Here is a 21,600-nt window from a genome sequence, read left to right as displayed (position 1 = left end):
CATCTCCTGGAAGAGTGAGGAGAATGACCTGCTGGCAGCACCAGGGCAGCCCTGCCTCCTCCTTCATCCTGCAGCCCAAGCCTCCTGGGATCCTCCACAGTGGGCTCTGGTTTTTAAAGCTCACTTGTGAAGGGCACTCCATGAGAAGGTCACTTCCAGCCACCAGTTGATTTCTGCAGAAGAAGTGAATGTGGGATCCCTTGAGGGGAGCATAAAGAATAAAACAGAAAATTCTTCTTGGCTTTGGGAGTTTTAATCAGAGGAACATGTGAGGCTTAAGGGAAAGGGATTTCTTCAGGGGGGTATAAATGGGAAGAGATGCTCAAAGTCAGTGACAGCCTGTTTTAATTTATAATTCTGCCTCCGTGTGAAATGCACAGAGAATCGAGGGGGAAATGAGTAATAATTCACGAAGGTGCTGTCACAGCCAGGAAGCGTTGGGGCCCTCATTGTCAGCCAAGAAGGCTGAGAGAGGAAGGGTGTAGAATGCAGTAGAAAGCGCCTTTCCTCCTACAGGAGACACAGGCTTCTCCACAGCCAAGTCTGGGGCTGTCGGTGCTATTGGAATGGCCTGGAATGGCCCACTAGTCCCTCGAAGCTGAGAGCCTTGCCTGGAGCCATTGTCAGAGCCAGATGGAGAAAGTGAGCTCTCTCCAGCCCTCTTCTCCTCCTGCGGGCAGTGGGGAAATACACAGTCTAGAAAGGCCTCCTCAGTGGGACCTGTGATCAGTCTGATGGAGGGGAGGGGAAAGGATTACAGGCCCCTTTTGCTGAGCCTGAGATGATATAAAGAGACCCCAGTGAGCGGAACCATTTGATCAGGATAAGCCAGGTTATGCTGGAGTAAGACATTTCAGTGGCTTAAGATGACATGTACAGCACCTGTCCAATGAGGGGTGGGATTTGGCAGAAACTCGCTACACAGGATCACGCAGGGACCCAGGCTGGCAGAGTCTCCTCCATCAACATAGCAGCACCCTCAGGAACAAGAATTCTCCTTGGTCACTGCAGCAGAGAAAGAGACTGCAGATTTGCCCCAGGGCTTTCACAGCCTCCGGCCAGATGAGACACATATCACTTCCCCTCACATTTCATTAGCTAGAGTGTATCATATGGCTTCCCTCAACTGCAAGGGGGTTGGGGAATAAAGAGGTTTGAGCAGCATGTGTCTCTGCAGACAGGGGTGACGTGAGCAATACAACCAACCCCCAGCAGCACAACCACCATCACCACACTTTCATCACTGTGTAACTCTTGTCATTGCGTCCTCCATTGGAAACGTATTCTAGTGAGTTACACACAGGCTTCTCCTGGGACCGCACTCACAGTGGACAATATAAAGAGATCTGAAATTAGAAGCACATGATCTGAGTCTGAGTCCACGTGGGTTATCTGTCAGCTGTGTGACCTTGGTCTGCTCACTTAACATTGCTGAGCCTCTGCTTTGTCAAATGCAAAACTGGGCTAACAATACCCAGGCTGTGGAAACGTTGTTATTACTATTTTATTTTCTGAAGATCAGAAGATCATAAAGCAGCATATGTGCAAGTGAGGGCTCGGAGCTTCCCTTCATGTCATTAGACATCAAGCATTCCAGCCAGGGAGCTGTTACTAATGAAGATATTAAATAACTTGGTCGTGCTGGGCTAATTGGACTTGACGTTGGCATATTTTGCCTCTAGCAGTCCTGGAAATGACTGTGCCCCTGTGCTCTCTCCACAGGTAAACTCCCTGCTGGTTTTTATTGCAACTTTGAGGAAGGCTTCTGTGGCTGGACCCAAGGCACACTCTCGCCCCCCACTCCCCAGTGGCAGGTCAGGACCCTAGAGGATGCACTGTTCCAGGAACACCGAGGTACTACCACCTTCTCCTCTCTTCTACCTGGTGCCCAGCCAATGTCTGAGCAGACTGACAAGAGACCTGGGACCTGGGGAGGCTTGGGCCATTTGAACTCTGGCCCCATCTGGTTCATCCCCTATGATCCCCTACGGCCTCCTCAGCCTCCCCACACCTCCACCCCAACCCCTGACTTGAGCTGGCAATGCCTATCTTCCCCTGGCTGGAACCCACCCCCTTGACAGCCCCGTAGGAGCAAAGGGCCTCCACATACCCAAGATACGACCACCCACACCTTAGGAAGCTGCCTGCAGACCCAAAGACACCAGCTGGGGCAGGGTGTGGGACAGAAGAGGGTCTGCAAGGCCAGCCACAGCCCAGCCCTGGGCTGCACCCTGGTGCCCACCTCTCTGCAGGACAGAGCTAGTGGCTGAGAAGGTCTCTCTCCTTCTTTCCTCCCCTGCATTTGCCTAGAGACCCTTATACTTAAATCCCTCTCTGTCCAAGAAAAGATCACGTATCCTATGGGTTATTTTTAGAAACAAGAATAACAAGTGTGAGAGAAGACAAAATCCTCCTCCGACCAAGGAGGATCCCGCAGCTCTGCGCTCGGTCTCCAGAGCCAGCTGCATCTCAGCAGGTTGGCTGAGGGCCAGGACACTCTCACAGCGGCCCCACTAGCATAAAGGCTGAGTCACCGCAGCCACAGAGACTTCTGCAGGGGCCCCTCACCAGGTGTGGAGGGCCTGGGGGCCCCAACATCTCCTCGGGGCCTCCACAGTTTGCAGCATCATCCTGAGCGCCCTGTCCTAGGGAGAGCAGAGAGGTGAAGCTCAAAGCTAGACATGATCTCTGCTCTCAGTTGCTAATTCCCCCTTCAGTTCCCATAAGCCCTGGCCGGACACCTCTAGTGGCAGGGCTCTCACTGCCCCCGATTGCAGCCCGAGCATCATTTACCAGCTTGAAACTACTGCAAAGTTTTCCCCCCCCCCAGAGACAAGTGCCGCTGCCCCTGAAGTTCTACTCATTGGTCATTTTTGTCTCCTGGGGACCCATAGGCTGAACCACCCCTTTTGCCCCCAAGGTAGCCCTTCAGATATTTGACCCACTCACCCCCATGGGAGCTTTTCTGTCCCCAGTCACGTAAGCCCAGCTTCCTGAGTCTTCCTCATGCTGGCTAAGATCTCCAGCCTGTCCTTGCTACTCGGCTCTGGACTCACCTGAATTTGTGACTCAACAGTAAATCAATAGCAGACTTTACTAAGAGAGTTAGGAGGAGAGGAATGACTAAAATCATGCTTAGTGTTCTGTGGGCCGCTAAAGCGTCGTGAGCTTCACACTGGTACCTGTGTCCATAGCATTGGCCGTGTACAAAACCTTCCTCAGTTCCTAAAGGTTTACGATTCTTCTTCCTGCCACCACATGGGGTGAAGCCTCCTGTCCTCCCAAGTGTTCAGGCAGAGCAGCACTTAGCAAACACAAGAAGTGAGTCTCCCCAGGCAGGGCATGGGGCACAGGATGACCTGGGCTCTGAATGCAGAAGAGGAAGGGAGAGGTCACAGAAACCATCAGAAGGCCATGCATGGACATGAGTGTGCTTCAGGCTGAAGCTCGTGATCTTGGAAGGTCAGGGATGTAGCAGCCTAGATGTCTGTCCCGGAACCTCACACACAGTTTGGAGTAATAACTTTTCACATGAGCCAGATTTTACTGATGATGACAAGTAGGCTTTCTTATTCACTATAGGCCAGAAGCCAGTGTCCTCAAATATCTGGCTGGTCTATACACGAGCTGTGCCCAGCCCATTAACCCTCCTCAGACCCTCCATTCCTGATGCTGGTGCATTCATGACTCTTTTCCTCTCCCCAGGCCATGCCCTGTTGCTCAGCACCACTGAAGTCCCCGCGGCTGAAAGCGCCACAGTGACTAGTGCCACATTTCCCGCACCGATGAAGAACTCTCCATGTGAGGCAAGTCCCCATGTTCCTCTAATTGTCTGACTTGTCCCACCTCCCATCATCTCCAGATGAACCCAAACAGACTAAGGAAGCATCCTGTGAGGCTGGGCTGGTGTTCCCCTGGGGAGAGGACACAAGGGCCATCTCTGCCATCTTCTAGACAGAGCATGTCCATCAATGTGGTAAAGTCCCACCTGCAGACCACGATACCCCCAACCCCCGCAGTTGGCTGCACTGAGCTACTTGCAGGAGGATCCTTATTTAAGCAAATCCAAGAAAGCTTTCCCATGGCCTAATAGGGCACAGTAACAAGAATTTACAAAAGACTCTCTGCAGATTCCTTTTTAAAAATATTAAGCTCTTACATTTCAAATACTATTGAGAATCAAAAATTTGATTTATATAAATTTCACCAAGACATAAATGGCATTACAGTGACATTAGTGTGGTACCTCCAAAGCCACTTACCCAAATGGTTCCTAAAGCTGTTATCTCGTTAGTGGGGAGGATGGAGGGCCTGGCTCCACATTCCTTAGCATACAGTCATGTTGTCTAGAGGCCAAGAAATGTGCTTAAGACATCATTATGGTACAAAGATTAAACTCACAGACTTTGGAGTCAACCACCCAAGTCTGAGCCAGGTTGCGCCACTGACTGGCTGTACAATTTGTTCCAACAGTTAATTATCTCTCAGAGCTTCAGTTTCCTCACCTGGAAAATGGACACTCTAAGTGCTTGCCCCAAAGGAGTGAAGAATAAATAGGCAATATATGTAGAGGGCTTAGAAGAGCATCTGGCAAAAATAAGTAAGCACTGCAATAGATAGACACATGTGCAAACATTCAGAAGGAAAGAGGGGGAAGAGGAAAAGGACCTTAGCTAAAAACCAGACTCCAAACTCCCAGAGACCAGGCCAGGCCTTGTGCCTTCTGCACTCCGCACAGCTCCTGCATCAGCACTGTGCACTTAGTAGAAAATCAACATAGTTTAGATCTGGCCAGGTCTCTCCTTCTGGAAACTCACAGGACAATTTCCTAACTGGCTTAGTTTTAAGAATAGCTTTGCACCCACTGAGCAACGTGTTCCCTGTCAAGGTGTGGACACTGTGAAACTGACCAGATTCATTCCGCCTCCTTTGGCTGGCAGGAATCGCAGGGAGGATTGGCCAGCATAAGTCCAGATGACAGCATCCCAGGCTAAGGGACACAGGCAAATTCAAGCCCTTCAGGTTTCTCGTAAGATAAATACTCGCAGACATAAAACAAGGAAGAATGGCATAAGATAAGTAATTTTTTAATCAGAGGAATGGTTAAATTAAAACTGAGGTTCCATCTGGTAAGAAAATAGGACTTAGTGATGTGTGCTCAGTAGCAGCCCCGCCCAATTTGATTTTATCCGGTGGCATTTGCCCCATCTTACTCTCTTCTAGTTCATATTTTCTTATCTGATTTTGTATATCTCCGTGAGCCACCTTAAATCCTTTTTAGAAGCAGTCTGGGCACAAATAAATACATTAATTAAATCAAATTGTGTTTGAGAGACCATGCTGTCTGATGCCCAGGGTGGAATTACGCAGTCACTGCTGCTATTTCTCAGGTGCCTTAGAGCAGCACCTTTCCTTACCTATGAAGGAAAGCCTCTTAAGAGAGAACCTAGATGAGGACAGAGGGTTGGCCTCCACCTAAGAGAACAGGAGGACCCTTTAGCATGTGGCATTTAAATTCATTCTTCACTGGATTTAATATGAGCCAAATTTCAGAAAAAGAAATGTCAAGGTAAAACTGATATTATTCTAATATTTCATCATTTCTCTGATAACCTTAGAGTTGATCGATAGCTTAAACAGGTATTTTGTTTTACTGGCCTGTTTTATTTTTCCTCCAGTCAATTTTGCTCTGGGCTATTTCTGCTATTCCCTGCCTTTTTCCGGAACTTGGCTCTGCAGTCGTGATGAAGGGAAGGGAGTAAGTCCAGCCACAGCCACATTCTGTATATTTATATTCACATTCACATTATTTCGCATTCAGGTTTTCAAACCATTCATCGAATGCTGATGGGTCTTTGAATTCCCAATGTTGGGAGAAACGTTTTCAGCAGAAAAACAAATACCCAAAATAGAAATGTGCATTTTTCCAGGTTTGTAAGCCCCATCATTTATTTTATTCAAATCCTAAATGCAGAAGGCAGAAAGTTGATTTCCTCGTCTCAGGTCGGCTGAACCCCAATTGCTGAGAAACAGATATTGCATTGCTCTGGAAGTTGTGTGAAGTTAACCTGGGGCTTTCAAACTCCACCAAACCTTCAGGGGCCCCTGGTGCAGCAAGGTGACACCAGGTGGACCTGTGGGTGAAGGTCTCTGAGTGTGAACTGCTCAGGGACAGGGATCCAGCCAAGCTGAGCTCTGGGGACAATGCCGACCACCTTCTCTATACTTAGCTCAGTCCTGGTCTTCAGGGAGTTAGAGAAATTGCAGAATATCTTAAAATGCTTCGTAGGAAACCCCGCAATCATTAATGGATTCCAATAGGAGAATCAGTGTCATTGTCAGAGAAGTTCCTTCATGATCTCTGAATTGAGTGAACTGGTAGCTCTGTTTCTCCAACTTCACTCACTTGGCAAATGCAACAAATGCAGGTCCTTGGGCCCCACCCTGGACCTACTGACTGGCATCCCTAAGTGCAGCCTGGGGCTCTGTACTTTCAACCTCATCCCCGGGGATTTGCAGCACTGAAGCTTGAGAGCTATTGGCCAAATGTGTGCTTTGCTGATTATTCGCCCATGCAGAGAGCTTTCCTCTGCTATCTGTGCCCCCAAATAACATGTCATAACTTGCTGTTTAGAAAGATGAGTCAGAGAAGGGGTTAGAAATGATGGATGGGGGTGGAGAGAGAAGAGGCCAGATCGAAGGGGCTGAAAGAGCATGTGGAACCAGGTCAGACCCCCTCCCACCATGGAGCCATAGCCAGGGCACACCTTTGTGCCACCCCAACTTCTAGGACATTCCAGAAGCCTGCCGGCTCCCACCTCCTCCCTCCAGATTCCTGAAGCCACCGCTGCAGGTTCTCCCTGGCCACCACGGCTGCAGGGCCACCTCTTCTGTCTCTGCACAGTTGCACATGGGGCATATATTTAAAGCCCTCTGCCTAACCCAGCCACAAACGCAACAACGAACAGGAGAGAGCCACGCAGGGTTGGTTTTCTTCTGGTTCTCCTCTCTGCCACAAGCTCTTCTCTGCTGGAAACTGGGGAGCCACTTACAATACATTTCTATTTTATTTTGTTTTATTTGTATTTGTATTTTGCTGAACTCCAGTTCAAATAATTAAAGTCATCACCAGAGAGGGGAGCCTCGTGGTGGCTCTCACATGCTGGCTGGCTGTCAGACCTGCTCTCATCGCCTTGGCTTTGACACACCCTAGATGTGTCTGGCATTGCGGCTGCTGGTAATAAAGAGCACAGCAGAGTGGCGGCCATCCCGCCCTCCCCCTGCCTCTCGCACATCCGAGCAGCCTGAATGTCTCAACAAGCCCCGTGTGGTTTGAAATTCTATTTTATTTGAATAGCCTGCCAGTGACTAGAATAATTTAAACCACGTTCTCAGGCCAGAACATGACCAGGGATGGAGAGTACTGGGCTTTCCTCATTTTCTCTTCCCTCCAAAATGTGAAACCAGTTTTCCATTCTTGAGCTACAAGAATGCAGAGGACCCCCCGTCATTTGTGGTGGCCAGTTCCTGGCCAGTGGGTTTTTTTACCTGGCTAGAGCTCGGCTGCCTCTCCCAACCCACCTGTATGTACTGACTCACATGAGCACAACACACACCCTGGGACCCTGGGACACAGCGGGACCTTCCCTCCAATGTTGGCCCTAGTGATAAAAAGAATTGACTTTGATTAGCTGTTGTGGACTGCTGAGATAGGGCAGAAGGGAAGCAGCAGACCCCCGTGTCTTTGGGGGCCAGGTGGTCTACCCCACGCTGGATTAGAGCCAGCAAATGTGGCCCAAAGGGATGTGGGAGAGGAGACTGGCCCCCAGAACTGCCTCGGCAGTCCAGCCATTGTGCCCTACTCAAAGCCCCACCAAGACAGTGTCCCTAATGGTGGGCCAGCCTAAAGATTAGAGGCCGGAGAATCGTTTAGTAGACTGCTCTCTGGCTGATTATGTAAGGTTTTCAGGATGTTTTGGCCATCCCTGGAAACAGGGCCCATCCTTTCCCTCCCCCCTCTCAGTGTGGCACAGAAGCAACAACGTCAGAGTGTTAATCAGGCTTACTTAAGCTTGCCCCGAACCACACCAGCAGACAAATAGGCCTTTCAAGATGGGAGAGAGGAATGTTTCTGACTGCTGTGCAGTTTTTTGTTTTTTTGTTTTTGTTTTTGCAGTTTTTGGCGGGGGCTGGGTTTGAACTCGCCACCTCCAGTGTATGGGGCCGGTGCCCTACTTCTTTGAGCCACAGGCGCCACCCCTGACTGCTGTGTTTTTAAGTGATAAAATCCCTTATGAAAGATGAGAAAAGGAGGGTGAAGGGAATAATAATAAGATAGCTTGAAAAACACAAGTTCCTCCTATATCTGCCTCCCCACCCCCAAACTTGAACAAGGCAGGGGCTGAGAGGGAGGAGCAGGTGGTCTGGGCTTCCTCCCTGGAGACAGGGGAAGGGTGTGCAGGGCTGGCGGGAGATGAGAGTAGCCCTCTCAGCAGGGCAGGAGAGAAATGCACCACAGACCCACAGCTAATGACATAAACTAAGAGTGGGCATAGGCCTTAGGACTCAAAGTTCCATGCCCTTCCTATCACACAGCTCTGCTGGGAACAGACAGAAGCTTCTCAGTGAAGGGGGAGTTGATATGAGCCTCAAAAGCATTATACTGACATCATTCTCGCCTAACTCAGAGTCCTCTGCACCCCAGCAGCGTGGACTCCTCCTCTCCGGAGGCAGGAAGAGAATGCCACCCCATTTTATAGCTGAATAGTCTCTTCACTTAGGCACTCCTTAGATTGGGACTAATTGCTGGGTCTCACTCCTGGGTGTCAGGGATACTGCTACTCACACCAGGGCCCCAGTGGCGTCAGTTCATCATGTTGGCCCCACGTGGTCAACTTACTTTAGCAAATCAGGGAAAAGCTATTCCAAGAGGCTGTGTGGGCACATCGGAGACAGACCGCAGGAATCTAGGGGCTTTTCGGGGTGTTTATTCAATAGAAAAGCTAAGAAAACTTTCAGGTCAGTGATGAATCACTCAGCTGCAGTCCATTAAAAAGCAAGCCAATATTCTTAATCAGAGTCCTCAAACACTCTAGCTTTTTGCACCTTAGGGGGAAAAAACCCTTCCCTTAATCTGAGGCTGCAATAAGGGACCCTTAGTACCTATAAAGCCAACTAAGGGCATATTTTTAAAATATCGATCCCCTAGCATAAGGCCAGCACAGGGCTAAGCATTCCACCTGCATTATCTCGTTATCAAAACACACTGGGAGGATTTGTTACCCCATTGATTGATGCAGAAACCAGGGCTTAGGGAGCTTAAGTGACTTGCCCAAGTTCACCCTGCAGAGCCACCATTCAAGCCAGGTTTGTCTAACTCCAAAGCCAAATCTGTAAACACTCTAAGGTCACTGGACTTGAGTTAGATCACCCGAGTGTAAACCTCAGCTCTGCTCCACTTATGAGCCATATGATCTCCAGCAAGTCACTTCCCCTAATTAGGGATAAAAATACCTGGTTGACTTGCTGCATGAGGCTGTTACCAGGCTCAGATAAAAAAGTGAAAACTCTTTGTAGTCTCTATGCTACTTTATGAACAATAGCAATTATTTTTATTATCATCCCTCATCTTACCTTACTCAGTCACGAGGAAGTTGGTGCTACCTAAATTCAGACATGGTGCGTCTTATTTCTCATCTCTGTCAGCAACGTGTGGGCAGGGGGTCAAGAGCTATTATACACGGCGTTATCCTACACAGTGCTAGCATTAGCACCAGCAGGATGTGCCCCATCAACCCATCTCACCATTAATTAATTAATTAATTCACACAGCCCCTCAACTGTCAGCATAACCCTAGCCCAGCATATGAGCGAACAAGGCCCCTCATTGAGTTACAAGGATCCCACAAGTGAGGTCCTCCTGAGATTTCTGCCTCAAAATAGCTTTTACTTCAGCATGTAGGGCCAGGAAGCCACTGGAGCCCCGCATTCTGTCACCCCTTATTGGGACATGGTTGGCTCTGCCAGGGTACATGCTAATGGGCCACAGTAATCAACAGCAATTGTAACTGCAATCGGACATAATTCATTTAATAGCTTTGAGCCATACAAAATGAATACCTCTCTCGCTGCCTGATGAAACCGAGGCATACGGAAAATTATAGTTGAGACTCAAAGGTGTGAATAAGATCTTGCTGGGCACTTGGCACAGACTTGGGTCCCATTCTTAAGCCATATGTGCATCACAGACCCTCATGGCTCCAGTGGTGAGCGTTACAACACACCTGTGCAGGGGAACACCCAGTGGGGAGCAGCGTCTCCCTGGGGACTCTGGGCCTCTGCAGACACCCCTGTGCCTCATACCCATTCTCTTTCTCATGGCATCCAGGACGGTTGTGGGGGCTTCCGCGCATAGTCCATCCTGGCCCCAGCAGTGGGATTATAAAGATACTTCTCACACACACACACAGAGAAACTGAGGCACAGGGGAAGCTGTTTATCCAAGATCACACGACTATGATATAATTCAAGAACGCCTCACTTTTTTCTTCCGGTAAGGCTGGAAAGATAATTCTCTAGGAAACCTGGAAGATAAAAAGCCAGATGGAAATTTTTAATATAGCATTTTTCATTCTGTCTGGGTTTTGTGCGCTGTTTATCTCTAACGTGGTGTGCCCTGCCTGCGCTTTCCAATACAGGAGAAGAGAACTAATATTTATCAAATGTTTTTGCTAAGCTACATTCTGGGCTCCCATAATCCTATTAAAGCCAGGCAATCAATCTCTAAAGAAAGTACTATTTGTTCCATTTTACAGATGAAAACACCAAGGCTCTGGGAACACTCCTGATTCTGATTCTCAGGCTCTGTCCACAGCAGTTGACCCCCTTCTCCCTCAGCAGCTCCCACCAACACCTGCTCCCACCCCACAAAGCCCACAGGCCAGATGAGAGGACATAATCCTCCCTGAAAGGAATGGAAACACATCAGAATCCTCCATCAATACCTGTTTTTTTTGAGACAAAATCTCTCTCTCTGTCACCCTGGAGTTGAGTGCCATAGCCTCATAGCTCACAGCAACCTCAAACTCTTAGGTTCAAACGATCCTCTTGCCTCAGCCTCCCAAGTAGCTGGGTCAACAGGCACCTGCCACAACACCTACTAGTTTTTCTACTTCTACTAGAGATGGGGTCTCACTCTTGCTCAGGCTGATCTCAAACTCCTGAACTCAGGTGATCCACCCACCTCAGGTTCCCAGGTGAGCCACTGCACCTGGCCCTCTCACTTATCTTTTTTTAATATATTATATACTGTTTTTTCTGATTATAAAAGTACTATATATTCATTGTAGAATTTTAGGAAAATATAGCCAAGTATGAATAAGAAAATTGAAATTGCCTCATGTCCTATCCCCCCCACAAAGATATTGGTACATTTATTTCCCAACAGATAGATGTAGATTTGAGCTTCACTATACATAAAGGGCTTATTCAAATTTGGTATCATCAGACAAACACTTTGTACCGTCTTTCTTTACTTAATGTTATATTTTTCTATATCAATATTATTACTCATAAACATGCTTTTAATAGCTACATACCCTAAATGAATTTCATTGTTTGTGATCTAGTTATTAAAAGGCAAGATGTTCATTGTTAAAAATCTGGAAAAGAAAGAAAAGACTAAAGAAGGGGAAAGAAATACTTGTAACCCCATAACCTTGACCAGCCAGGCATCCCAGAGTCATTATTTTTATTTATGACCTTCATGTTGTCTTGCCATGCTTTTAGAAAGGGGGCGCATGGACGTCCTTGACTGGTGTTCCCTAGCTTCAGTGCAATCCCTCAGAAAGAGACAAGAGATGGTGCTTTCAGGAAAACTCCCAGTCTTTGAAGTCTCCTACACCACCAGGAATCCAGCATGTCTTAAGCTTCCATAATTGCAAAGACTTGCCAGCATCACATTTTATTTTTTTGTTATCAAAAATCTGCATCTGGCCAGCTTCTTGCTGTGTTGGGTTGATTTTTCATTAGGCTATTTTTAGATAGAGAGTTGGCGTTCGTTTTTTCCAGGTGAATTAGAAGATGGTGAGCAAAAAACACTAGATTTTCCAGTGAGTCAATATGATCAGCTAAAGTTAATAGGATACCACTTTGAAACCAGGGGACCCTTATTAAAATGAAAAGTTTAAGCCCAGAATCACAGCCCTTCAATGGGGGAGGAGCTTTAGTCTGCATGTAGAGCTCACTTGGTTGTCCCTAATGACAAGTCCAATCTCAGTCTCTGCTGACTACAGTGTAGGGAGTACCAAGGAAGGGCCCCCTCACCCTCCAAGCAACTTCATCTTTGAACTTCTCTTTTAAAACATGTCTCCTTCTGCTGAACTGAATTATACACTAGAGCAGTGATTTTCAACAGGGGTGCCATGAGAGGACCTCAAGTGTGCAGAGAAAATTTTTAAAGATCATAAATGAAATTATTTTTGAAAGAAGTTCAAAAGCACAAAGTATATTAATTTTCTTACTCTTTTTTTTTAATCAACATATTTAAGTGTGCCGCTTAAGTTAACCATAGATTCAAATATATATTGAGATAAAAAAGTTTGGAAAACACCGGTCTAGACCATCCATCCTCAGTTTTGCCTCTACTAACAGACTCTCAAGGCATTTCCTACATTGGGGCCGTTGGATGCAGAAAGGACGTTATTTGATACCACTGAGTCTTTTTGGTCCCACTTCAGCCTAAATTCTATCATGGTATTTTTTTTTTTTTTTTTTTTGTATTAGTTGAGGGGATTGTTCTGAAGCAGCCGCAAGGTATGCAATAGCATATTCCCGACATAAAATTGCCCTGATTACCTCTGGAGGAGGAATGGCCGTGACAGAAATAATAGTGTTAAGGCCAGCCACACTGCTGTTCCTGCTTTACATACAGGACTTTAATTAATAAGATGACAAACACTGGTACCACATAATTGGAAAGTCTATCAGGCCCCACTGAGAGGCCGGGAAAAAAGGCCTTGGTGAGAGGGCCGGCTGGAACCAGAGATATAATTGCTGGTGGCGGTTGCTGGGGTTGTCTCTTTTCACTTGTCTCGTTTTCTGTCTGCATATAAAAGAGTTTGTTAGTCAAAAGCTACCATTTATAACTTATATTTACTAAGAGGTTTCTACAGGGATCAAAAATTCTATCGTTATGGGCACCAACAAGCATTATTTCCCATAAATATAATTTAGGATTTCTATAAGATTGCCTATATTTATGTGAATACACACATACTCACACAAACATGTTCACTGCCTGGCAGAAACAACGTTTGTAAATAGTTTATAATCCGCTATCTCCCCAATTCCTCCAATGTGAAAGTATTTCTAAAATGAGATCTCGTCAAAATATGAATTGATTCTGGAGAGCTGGTGTGGGGCCTGAGAGCCTGCATCACTAACAAGCGTCTGGGGGATGGCAACACTGCTGGTTCACGCACCGTACTTTGAGCATCAAGGGCCTAGAAGATCTTCATAGTGTGTACCCCAAACTTTAAGGATTATCATAATATATTTCCACAGGTACGATAGAAAGAGCATCGAGCATAGTGCATAAGTGCAGATTTCAGGCCGACCATGTATGGGCTTGGGTCCCAGGGGTGACTGATTTAACCTCGCTAAACCTCAGATTCTACATCTGAAAAATGGGTATAATAATACCTACATGATGGGGTGCTGTGTGTATAAAATGAGACAGCTTACAAAGTCTGAAAATTAAGTTCACAAACTCATCCTAGAAAAAATGCTCCAGACCTCATTGCTGAATATCACTACAGTCACCGTTGAAGTTCTCCCCTGGGAAGCGAGGCACTGACACCAGCACCTAGTCCACCCTTCCAAGCAGTTTTGGAACTCTTTTTCTGGAATGGCCATCAGAGCTGTCATTATATTACCCTTACTGTTCTGAATGTCATCAAACTGTCTTCCTTGTAATATTTTATCTTTTGATAAAGAAAAAGTCACTGGGGCCTGATAAGGTGAGTGGGGAGGGTGTTCCGATACTTTATTTGTTTACTGAGTAAAAACTCTTTCACAGACAGTGCTGTGTGAGCTGGTGCAGTGTCATGATGCAAGAGCCACACCTTTCTCATGCCAAGATTTTCAGTTAAAATTTTCCTATTTTTCTAACAATGCTTACTTGGTCTGCTATACTTCTCATAGTCGACCAATGATTTTGAGGCACAATTCAACAAATTTCTGCAATGTTTTCTTCAGTTCTACTTGTTACTAGTCATGCTGACCTCTCTCTATTAGTGACACTTTCTCTCCCCTCAGAAAAACATTTAATCCAATCGTACACTGCTATTTTTCTCATGGCATTATCCCCATAAACTTGGACTAACATGTCCCTGATTTCACTTCCACTCTCAACAAGTTTAACAAGAAATTTAATGTTTGTTCATCGCTCTAATTCAAGCTCCAACATTCTTGCGACAGCACACAAAAACATACAACAATAATAAACACTACTCAGTAAGTCACTGCCACATGTTGACATGAACACGGCTGTGAAACACTGATATACCAAGGTTATGAAATGTTACCTAGCTGTTTGTACAGTACAGCCAATGTAAGCACATGGTGGCAAATTTGTGGACTCATATGTATGAGTGCCTGGTGCAGCTTTATAGCATTCAATAAATAATCAATTAGGCTCAGCGCCCACGGCTCAGTGACTAGGGCACCGGCCACACACACATAAGCTGGCAGGTTTGGGCCTGGCCTGGACCTGCTAAACAACAACGACAACTGCAACCAAAAAATAGCTGGGCATTGTGGCAGGCATCTGTAGTCAGGCTGAGGCAAGAGAATCACTTAAGCCCAAGAGTTTGAGGTTGCTGTGAGCTGTGATGCCATAGCACTCTACCAATGGCAACATAGTGAGACTCTGTCTCTAAATAAATAAATAAATAAATAAATAAATAACAAAATGATTTCATATCCTGTAGGCCAGCTAGATAGAAATAAGTCTTAAGATTGAATTTCAAGAGCATTTTTTTCTCCACTTTGGGTGCCAGAAGCTTGACTGTGAAGATCCAGCTGGGCATTTACGTAAGATGTCAGTGGGCTGGTCACCCTAGCACCTAGAACTGATCCAGGTACTAGACCTTAGATGGGTCATTATGAAAATTTCAAGATACACAAAAATCATGAAACAAATGAAGCCCTCCCAGCAACACCAGTAAGCTGAGCAAGTTGAAACTTGCATAGGTGAATCAGAAAGGAACCTGTCAACTGTGTTTCTTGGAAATGAAATAATAGACCATAACACAGTCTGTCTCAAAACTTTCATAGTGAGTCATGTAAGGGAAATGGAAATCTTTAAGAGGGACTGAGCTTGTAATCTGCTCTAGGAGCCCCAACAGTGAGTGCTATACACGTAGACACAGTAATGAATAAAGGATACTCAGAAGGAACTGACATCAGTCCTCCCGTTCTTGTAATTAAGAAACTGGTAAGAACCTTGCAAGTCCAACAGGGTAGTTCTGGTCCTACTTACATCCCAAGGTCACTCCTGCTCATCGTTGGCCCAGGAGTCTCTCACTCTGGAAGTTGTTCTTGGCCTTTGCCTGGAGGTGATGGGATGAGGGTTGTGACTTCCCCCACAAGAAAATCACTCCCTCTACACCTTGATGGTGGTAGGCACAGTTCAAGCCATTTTTTTAGTTATTAAGAATTGCCGCTTACTCAAAGTCCAAAATGAAAATGGACCTCTCACTGTGAGCACCAGACACTAAGTAGCCCCAGCTCCCCAGTGGTCTTCACCCAGGCTGCATTTTAGAATCACCTGGAGAGATTTTAAAACCTGCTAATGCCATGACCTACCCAAGGATACTTAAGTAAGAATTGCTGGGGTGGAGCCCAGACGTCAGTAGTTTAGAAAGCTTTCCAGGTGCTTCTAATTTGCACAGGCCAAAACCCACTGTTTCCTCCACACCATTCCCAACATCACATGGGCTCCGCTTCCACGCTCTTTACCTCATACTTTATAACCAGCTTTAAGGCAGGTAGGGAAGGTGTGGTTATTGTCACAAATTTTCCTGTGACAAAATAGGGGCTCAGAGGAGGTAACTGGCTGCTATGAGGTCACACAGTTAATAACACACTCAGCCATGGAACACAAACTCCAAGTTAAGCCGGAGTCAATAGACAAGGAACCAAGGATGGTTTGGCAGGTCCCTGGATGATGAATGTTGGCTTTCTGGAAAGGTAGTGGGGGAGCACAGGGGCAGGCCCCAGAGTTGCTCTCTCACACAGATCCTGATTCCGGAGGTCTGGGGTCAGGCCAGAGAGTCTAAATTTCTAGCAAGTTCGTATTAATACTGATGAACCAGTCTCAGATTATCGTTAATACTGGTGAACCATTATCAGAGGTTAATCATACTCTGATTAGCAAACCGCCGACTCTCAGAGGCAAACCTGGACGTAAACTAGGGATATAGGCACAGTGAGGAGTGGGCCAAGGGAAAGGCATGGGCTCTGTTGTGCACAAGACAGCTTGTGTCTTGAGGAAGAAGAGTATCTTCCTGGATGCAGAACCTTACTGAACACTCAGGGGATGAAAAAAAGTAAATAAATGATCAAAACATCCACATTTTGCTAGCCTTTCACTGGCCGCCAGTTCACAATCTTATTCCAAGCTTTTTGCACCTGTGCCCAGAAAGAGACATTGTTGACACTCAGTGCATCCCTTGGCTTGAGTTGTGGCTGTAGATACAAGTTTCCTGCTCTAAACATAGGTGGTACCATGATGAGATAGAAGGAAAGTAATTTTTTTTTTTTTTTTTTGTAGAGACAGAGTCTCTGTTTATGGCCCTCGGTAGAGTGCCGTGGCCTCACACAGCTCACAGCAACCTCCAACTCCTGGGCTTAAGCGATTCTCTTGCCTCAGCCTCCGAGTAGCTGGGACTACAGGCGCCCGGCACAACACCCAGCTTTTTTTTGGTTGCAGTTCAGCCGGGGCCGGGTTTGAACCCGCCACCCTCGGTATATGGGGCCGGCGCCTTACCTACTGAGCCACAGGGGCCGCCCGAAAGTAATTTTTCTAATTCTCATACTTACCCATAGCTCTGAACAGTTGGGTCAAGTGGCTGTGCTGACCTAGGTCTTCATTGTGTGGCATCCAGTGTCTTCCTTTGACTGTGTCCTATATCTTGGCTGTTACATGGCTACAGTTGTTTCACCCTTTGCTACACACTTGTGATTATTCATTTAAATTCTAACTTCCTGACTAGATGCTGTTCTCCAGGGGGTAGAGAAAATGTGAGTAATTTGCAACACAGAGTAAGGGCAGTAACTGTTGGTGAGTAAATAGATGATAATCTCCTTGGAGGACAGATACTGAGAAAGATCCTGGAGGACCTCCTGGGGAGGCTAACATGCCACAGCCTTGGCACTGTGCCTTGGTGGCCAGCCCAGTTCTCTCTCTTTTGCTTAGCCTGCTTAACTCAAAATATAATACAGGAGAATGGAGAAAGCACTCAGCAGCCAGGTAGCCCAGGGTCCCAGCATGGACGTGACAGGACTGTAGCCTACTGACATAGCCGTGCCCCTTGCAGATTCTGCTTCAAACTGAAAAGTTCTGGAGAGCAGCTGAGAACTGGGCAGTTTAGAACATAGCCAAGAGGCTGGGAAGTTGGGTTCCCCTTCCCTGGAACCCAATTCCTGAGTATGAGGGAGCACAAAAGAGCATCACAGGATAGAAAGTTGACTTATTGTCCCTGAGAGGGGAGTATCTACAGACATGTGTACACATTTTTATTCATCCTGATGTTGATTGGCTCCCACCATGCGCCCTCCCTTGACAGCTGCTGTGAACTTGAGATGAATAAGACAGTCTCTGCCTGGAAGAAACTTGACACCCACAGGGGATGGAGGGCAAGAGGATAGGGCCCATGGTGGTCTCCATAGCCTTAGTTAGAAGATTTCAGAGGAGGAGGAGGTCATTTCTGAGATGGGCGATAAGAAAAGACTTCCTGAACAAAGAAAACGTTTTCATTTTTCTTAAGTGGGCATAAAGAAAAAGCAGGTAGAGGAAGCTGAAGGATAAAAAAGCACAGAAGCAGAAAAATGCAAGGCCTTGTGAAGCTCCTTTGTGCTCTCCCACATTCGGGAGTTGGGTTCAGGGAGGGGAAAGGACCTTCCACTCCCCAGCCACCTGGCTATGTTCTAAACCGTCCAGGTTTCAGCCACTCCCCATTCATTGGCTCCCACCAATCAATGGGGAATCTAGCAACTAGATTGGTGCAGGACAGTCTGGGAACCTATGTTTGTTGGGCTCCCATGTGTGGGTTGCTGGGTGAAGGTGCTGGCAAGCTGACTACTTATCTGTCACTTGAAGGTTAAGCACATACTTCAGAAGTCACTTCAAAATACAAAACACAGGCATGTTTAGTAATCAACCTGCCCATCCAGTCAAAGCTTGAATCTTGCTTTAAAGTCAGGGGTTTCTTCCCTCCTCTGTCCCCATCACACCTGGCCCAACTGCAGATGGAAAGCCTGAAATCAGGGGGAGGATGGTCAATGACCCCTCTTGTTCCCTACCCAGCCTCTGCTCCTCTCCTCTCATCCTGCTGACCTCTGACCCCTCGGGGTTGGAAGCACCGGGAGAGAGAGGAGGGTAAGTGAACAAGAAAGTTCTTACAGGACTGGGACTGTAGGTGATCTGGATGTAACAAATGTTTGAGGATTACTATTGCTCACACGGGCCACTTTCGTGGTTCCTTTGGAGATCTCCCTTTCTCCTCAGCCCTCCACAAGGGCTAGGAATCTCATGCCTTAACCGGGGCATGTGCACCTCTGTTATAGTTGGTCACCTCCTCCTTCCTCGATCCTTGGACATCTCGAGACACCAGCATCTTCTCCATGCTGTGGTCTAATTACCTGCCTTACACACAGCTCTCCTCACCCATGTGCAACATTCATGCATTTTTGCCCCACAAACACTAGGAATGTGGGCCGTGCATTTTGCCCCCTCTCCTGGCTCTGCCATCATAGCAGCTAAGCAGCCCCTAGTCCAAACTCCAAATATTCCAGACAGAGACAGACACTGACCCACTGTGCTCCCAAACTTCAGGGGCTAAGTATCAAGGACTCAATGTGGCATCATAAAACCTCTCTCTCTTGACTGGCGATGAATAAAGAACTACCCTTCCCCCCACCCTCCTTCTTAGCAGAAGTAGACCTCATGATATGCCAAAAGCATGTTCCGAAAACTCTCTCCTCATAGTCATCTACCAACTTTTTTTAAATCTAAAATATGGGTGAGAATTTATGAATTATGTGACCCATTTTTATCCCCTCTGTTGAAAGTCCTGCCCCCTTGTACTCCCACATTTCCCATTAAAATGTGGAGTCTTCTGCCTCAGCAGAAGTGCCCGTGTAACATTTTGTTGCATTATTTATTTTCTCAGTTAATGGTCACTATAACCCCATAAGGTAGATAAAACGATTCCCATTCTGGAATAGGAAACCAAGCTTCAAAATGAATAAATAAGTTGACTAAAGTGACAAGAACTCATTTTGAATCCAGATGTCTCTAATTCCAGATGTCTTAGACCATTCTAGAATAGAGATGCATGCGGCTCAGCATAGGTACTTGATAAATATTCATTGAATAACTAAAATGTTGATTTCTATAGGTTACAGAAGAATGAGAATGCCTTGTTTCCTTTTATTTTTTTTTGGATAGAGAATGAGAAACCCCTGAAGGTTGCTGAGTCCTGAGTCGCAGATGGCCGTGATAAATAGGAAAATCTGACAGAGATATACAGCAGGACTCAGGACGGAGAAAAGTGGAGAGGGAGAGGCACTCAGGAGACTCCGGAAAGAGTTTGAAGAGTACTTTATAAAGGACATGTTTGCTCTATTTTGTTAGAGTGATGAGGAAATGAGGTAGGAGGCAGCTTGAAAGAGTTCAGACAGAACAGACAGCGTGGAACTCAAAGCGGCAGGCACCTCCCCGCTGTCCAAATGTGAACATCTGAATGGAAGTCCAGACAGGGCTGCGAGCTGGAGGGAGCAGGAGGAGCCATCAAATCCAGGATATTTTCCAGAATGGGTGAATCTTGACCTGAATTGTAGACAAAGGAGGAGCCGGTATATAGAGAGATTCTGAGGTGCTGGAGAACAGAGGGCAGGAATTTGCAAGAGCAAGGACACGGGGACTAAATGGGCGAGCACAGAAAACAGTGAAGGACGCAGCTTCCTCTGAGATGGGGAAGGAAGAGGGAGCAATATAGGTCCACAAAAGAGAGAAGGAGCGCTGAGGGGGACCGGACCTGACCTGGCAGGTCTTTCTCAGTAAGGCGGGAACAGAGAGCTGGGGACTCAGAGGTGAGAGTATCAGTGTTTGAAGGAAAGTTTGAAATGCTCCCTGTGCTATATGTGTGTGGAAATCAACAGAGGATGAATAAGGACCACTAACCACACAGGGCATTGAGCTTCACCAGTCTGAATTCACAGGAGTAGAAATCAGCAATATTGGCAGTCAAGGAGCAAGAGGAGAGAAACCAGGTGTCGAGCACAGTCCCAACTGGGCAAGCTGTGGCTTGGGTGGAGAACTGCATGAGTTTTAGCAGGGGGAGGGTTGGAACTTCCAATCATGGCATCCCGATGGCACAAGAAAACCCACTGGGGCCAGATAAAAATTAACAGATTCACTCAATTATTCTGGAAGTTCTCAGTGGAGCTATGTATTTGGTATACCAGATAGGGCGAAATGGGAAAGGTGTTAGTGAAGAGGCTTCAGTTGTAGACAGGCCCTGTAGGCCCAGGGTCTCGGAATTAAATCAGACACAATGCCCAGGGGTGTCCTTGCTAGTGAAGGGTTTGTGTGCCACAGGGTAGGAAGTCTGGCTGCCGTAGCTCGTGGTACTTAACCTTGTTAACTAAATTGTGAGGCAGCCATGAGTCAGGGGCTGGGAGACAATGGAAGGGTAACTTACCGACAAGCAGATATTCAAACAAGGAGAATCAGAGAAAAGGGGGTAGCACATCTGATGCAAATTTTACCTTTTTTCTGCAACAGCCATTTTTTATTACAAGCTCTGAACAGGAATACGTGGGGCAGTAATAGGATGTAGTTGTCCCAGGTTTTAAGTTTGTGGATGTTTCTATCAAATATACCACGTCTATCATCTCAAACCCCAAGACCAGAGACCCTGTTCATAGTCTGTATTACCTCTGAACAAGACTGCTCTTGAACTTCCTTAGAGAAATTATTAGCTACAAGTCCCTTTTAAATGTCTAGGGAGCAATGACATAGAAACTTTTAATAAAAACAATGAAAACATACAATTGTAGCAAAGTGGGCATCCTCATCCCAAAAGACAACCGTACTAAAAGATTTTGATATGCAGATTTTTCTGTGGCCCTTGCCAACCAATGTTCACTGCCATCAAATTACAGGGGCTCCAGTTAGCTGACGTGTGAAATGACACCATTCAAATAAGATTATGAGAGTCGTTAGGGAAGGAATAGAAGTCTATGATTCCTGAATCACTAAACGAAACTGAGTCAAAAAAAAAAATCACTTGCCCAAGGTCACAGAGTAAAGAA

At 46.4% G+C, this 21,600-nt stretch overlaps 1 protein-coding gene across 1 annotated transcript in view; it reads left to right on the top strand.

Moving 5' to 3' along the window:
* LOC128584280 (ALK tyrosine kinase receptor-like) overlaps positions 1 to 7,308 on the top strand; it is a 635,794-nt gene extending 628,486 nt beyond the window's left edge. Inside the window, exons 7-9 of the mRNA XM_053589323.1 lie at positions 1,723 to 1,854; positions 3,706 to 3,801; positions 7,214 to 7,308. Coding sequence (XP_053445298.1) covers positions 1,723 to 1,854; positions 3,706 to 3,801; positions 7,214 to 7,308 — 323 coding nt within the window. The remainder of the gene's footprint in view (positions 1 to 1,722; positions 1,855 to 3,705; positions 3,802 to 7,213) is intronic.
* The last annotated feature ends 14,292 nt before the right edge of the window (positions 7,309 to 21,600 follow it).

Source organism: Nycticebus coucang, chromosome 4 (genome assembly GCF_027406575.1).
Source record: "Nycticebus coucang isolate mNycCou1 chromosome 4, mNycCou1.pri, whole genome shotgun sequence".
NCBI classification, from domain to species: Eukaryota; Metazoa; Chordata; class Mammalia; order Primates; family Lorisidae; genus Nycticebus; species Nycticebus coucang.
Note: the sequence above shows the minus strand (reverse complement) of the source record. Positions and strands in the feature narration are given on the sequence as shown.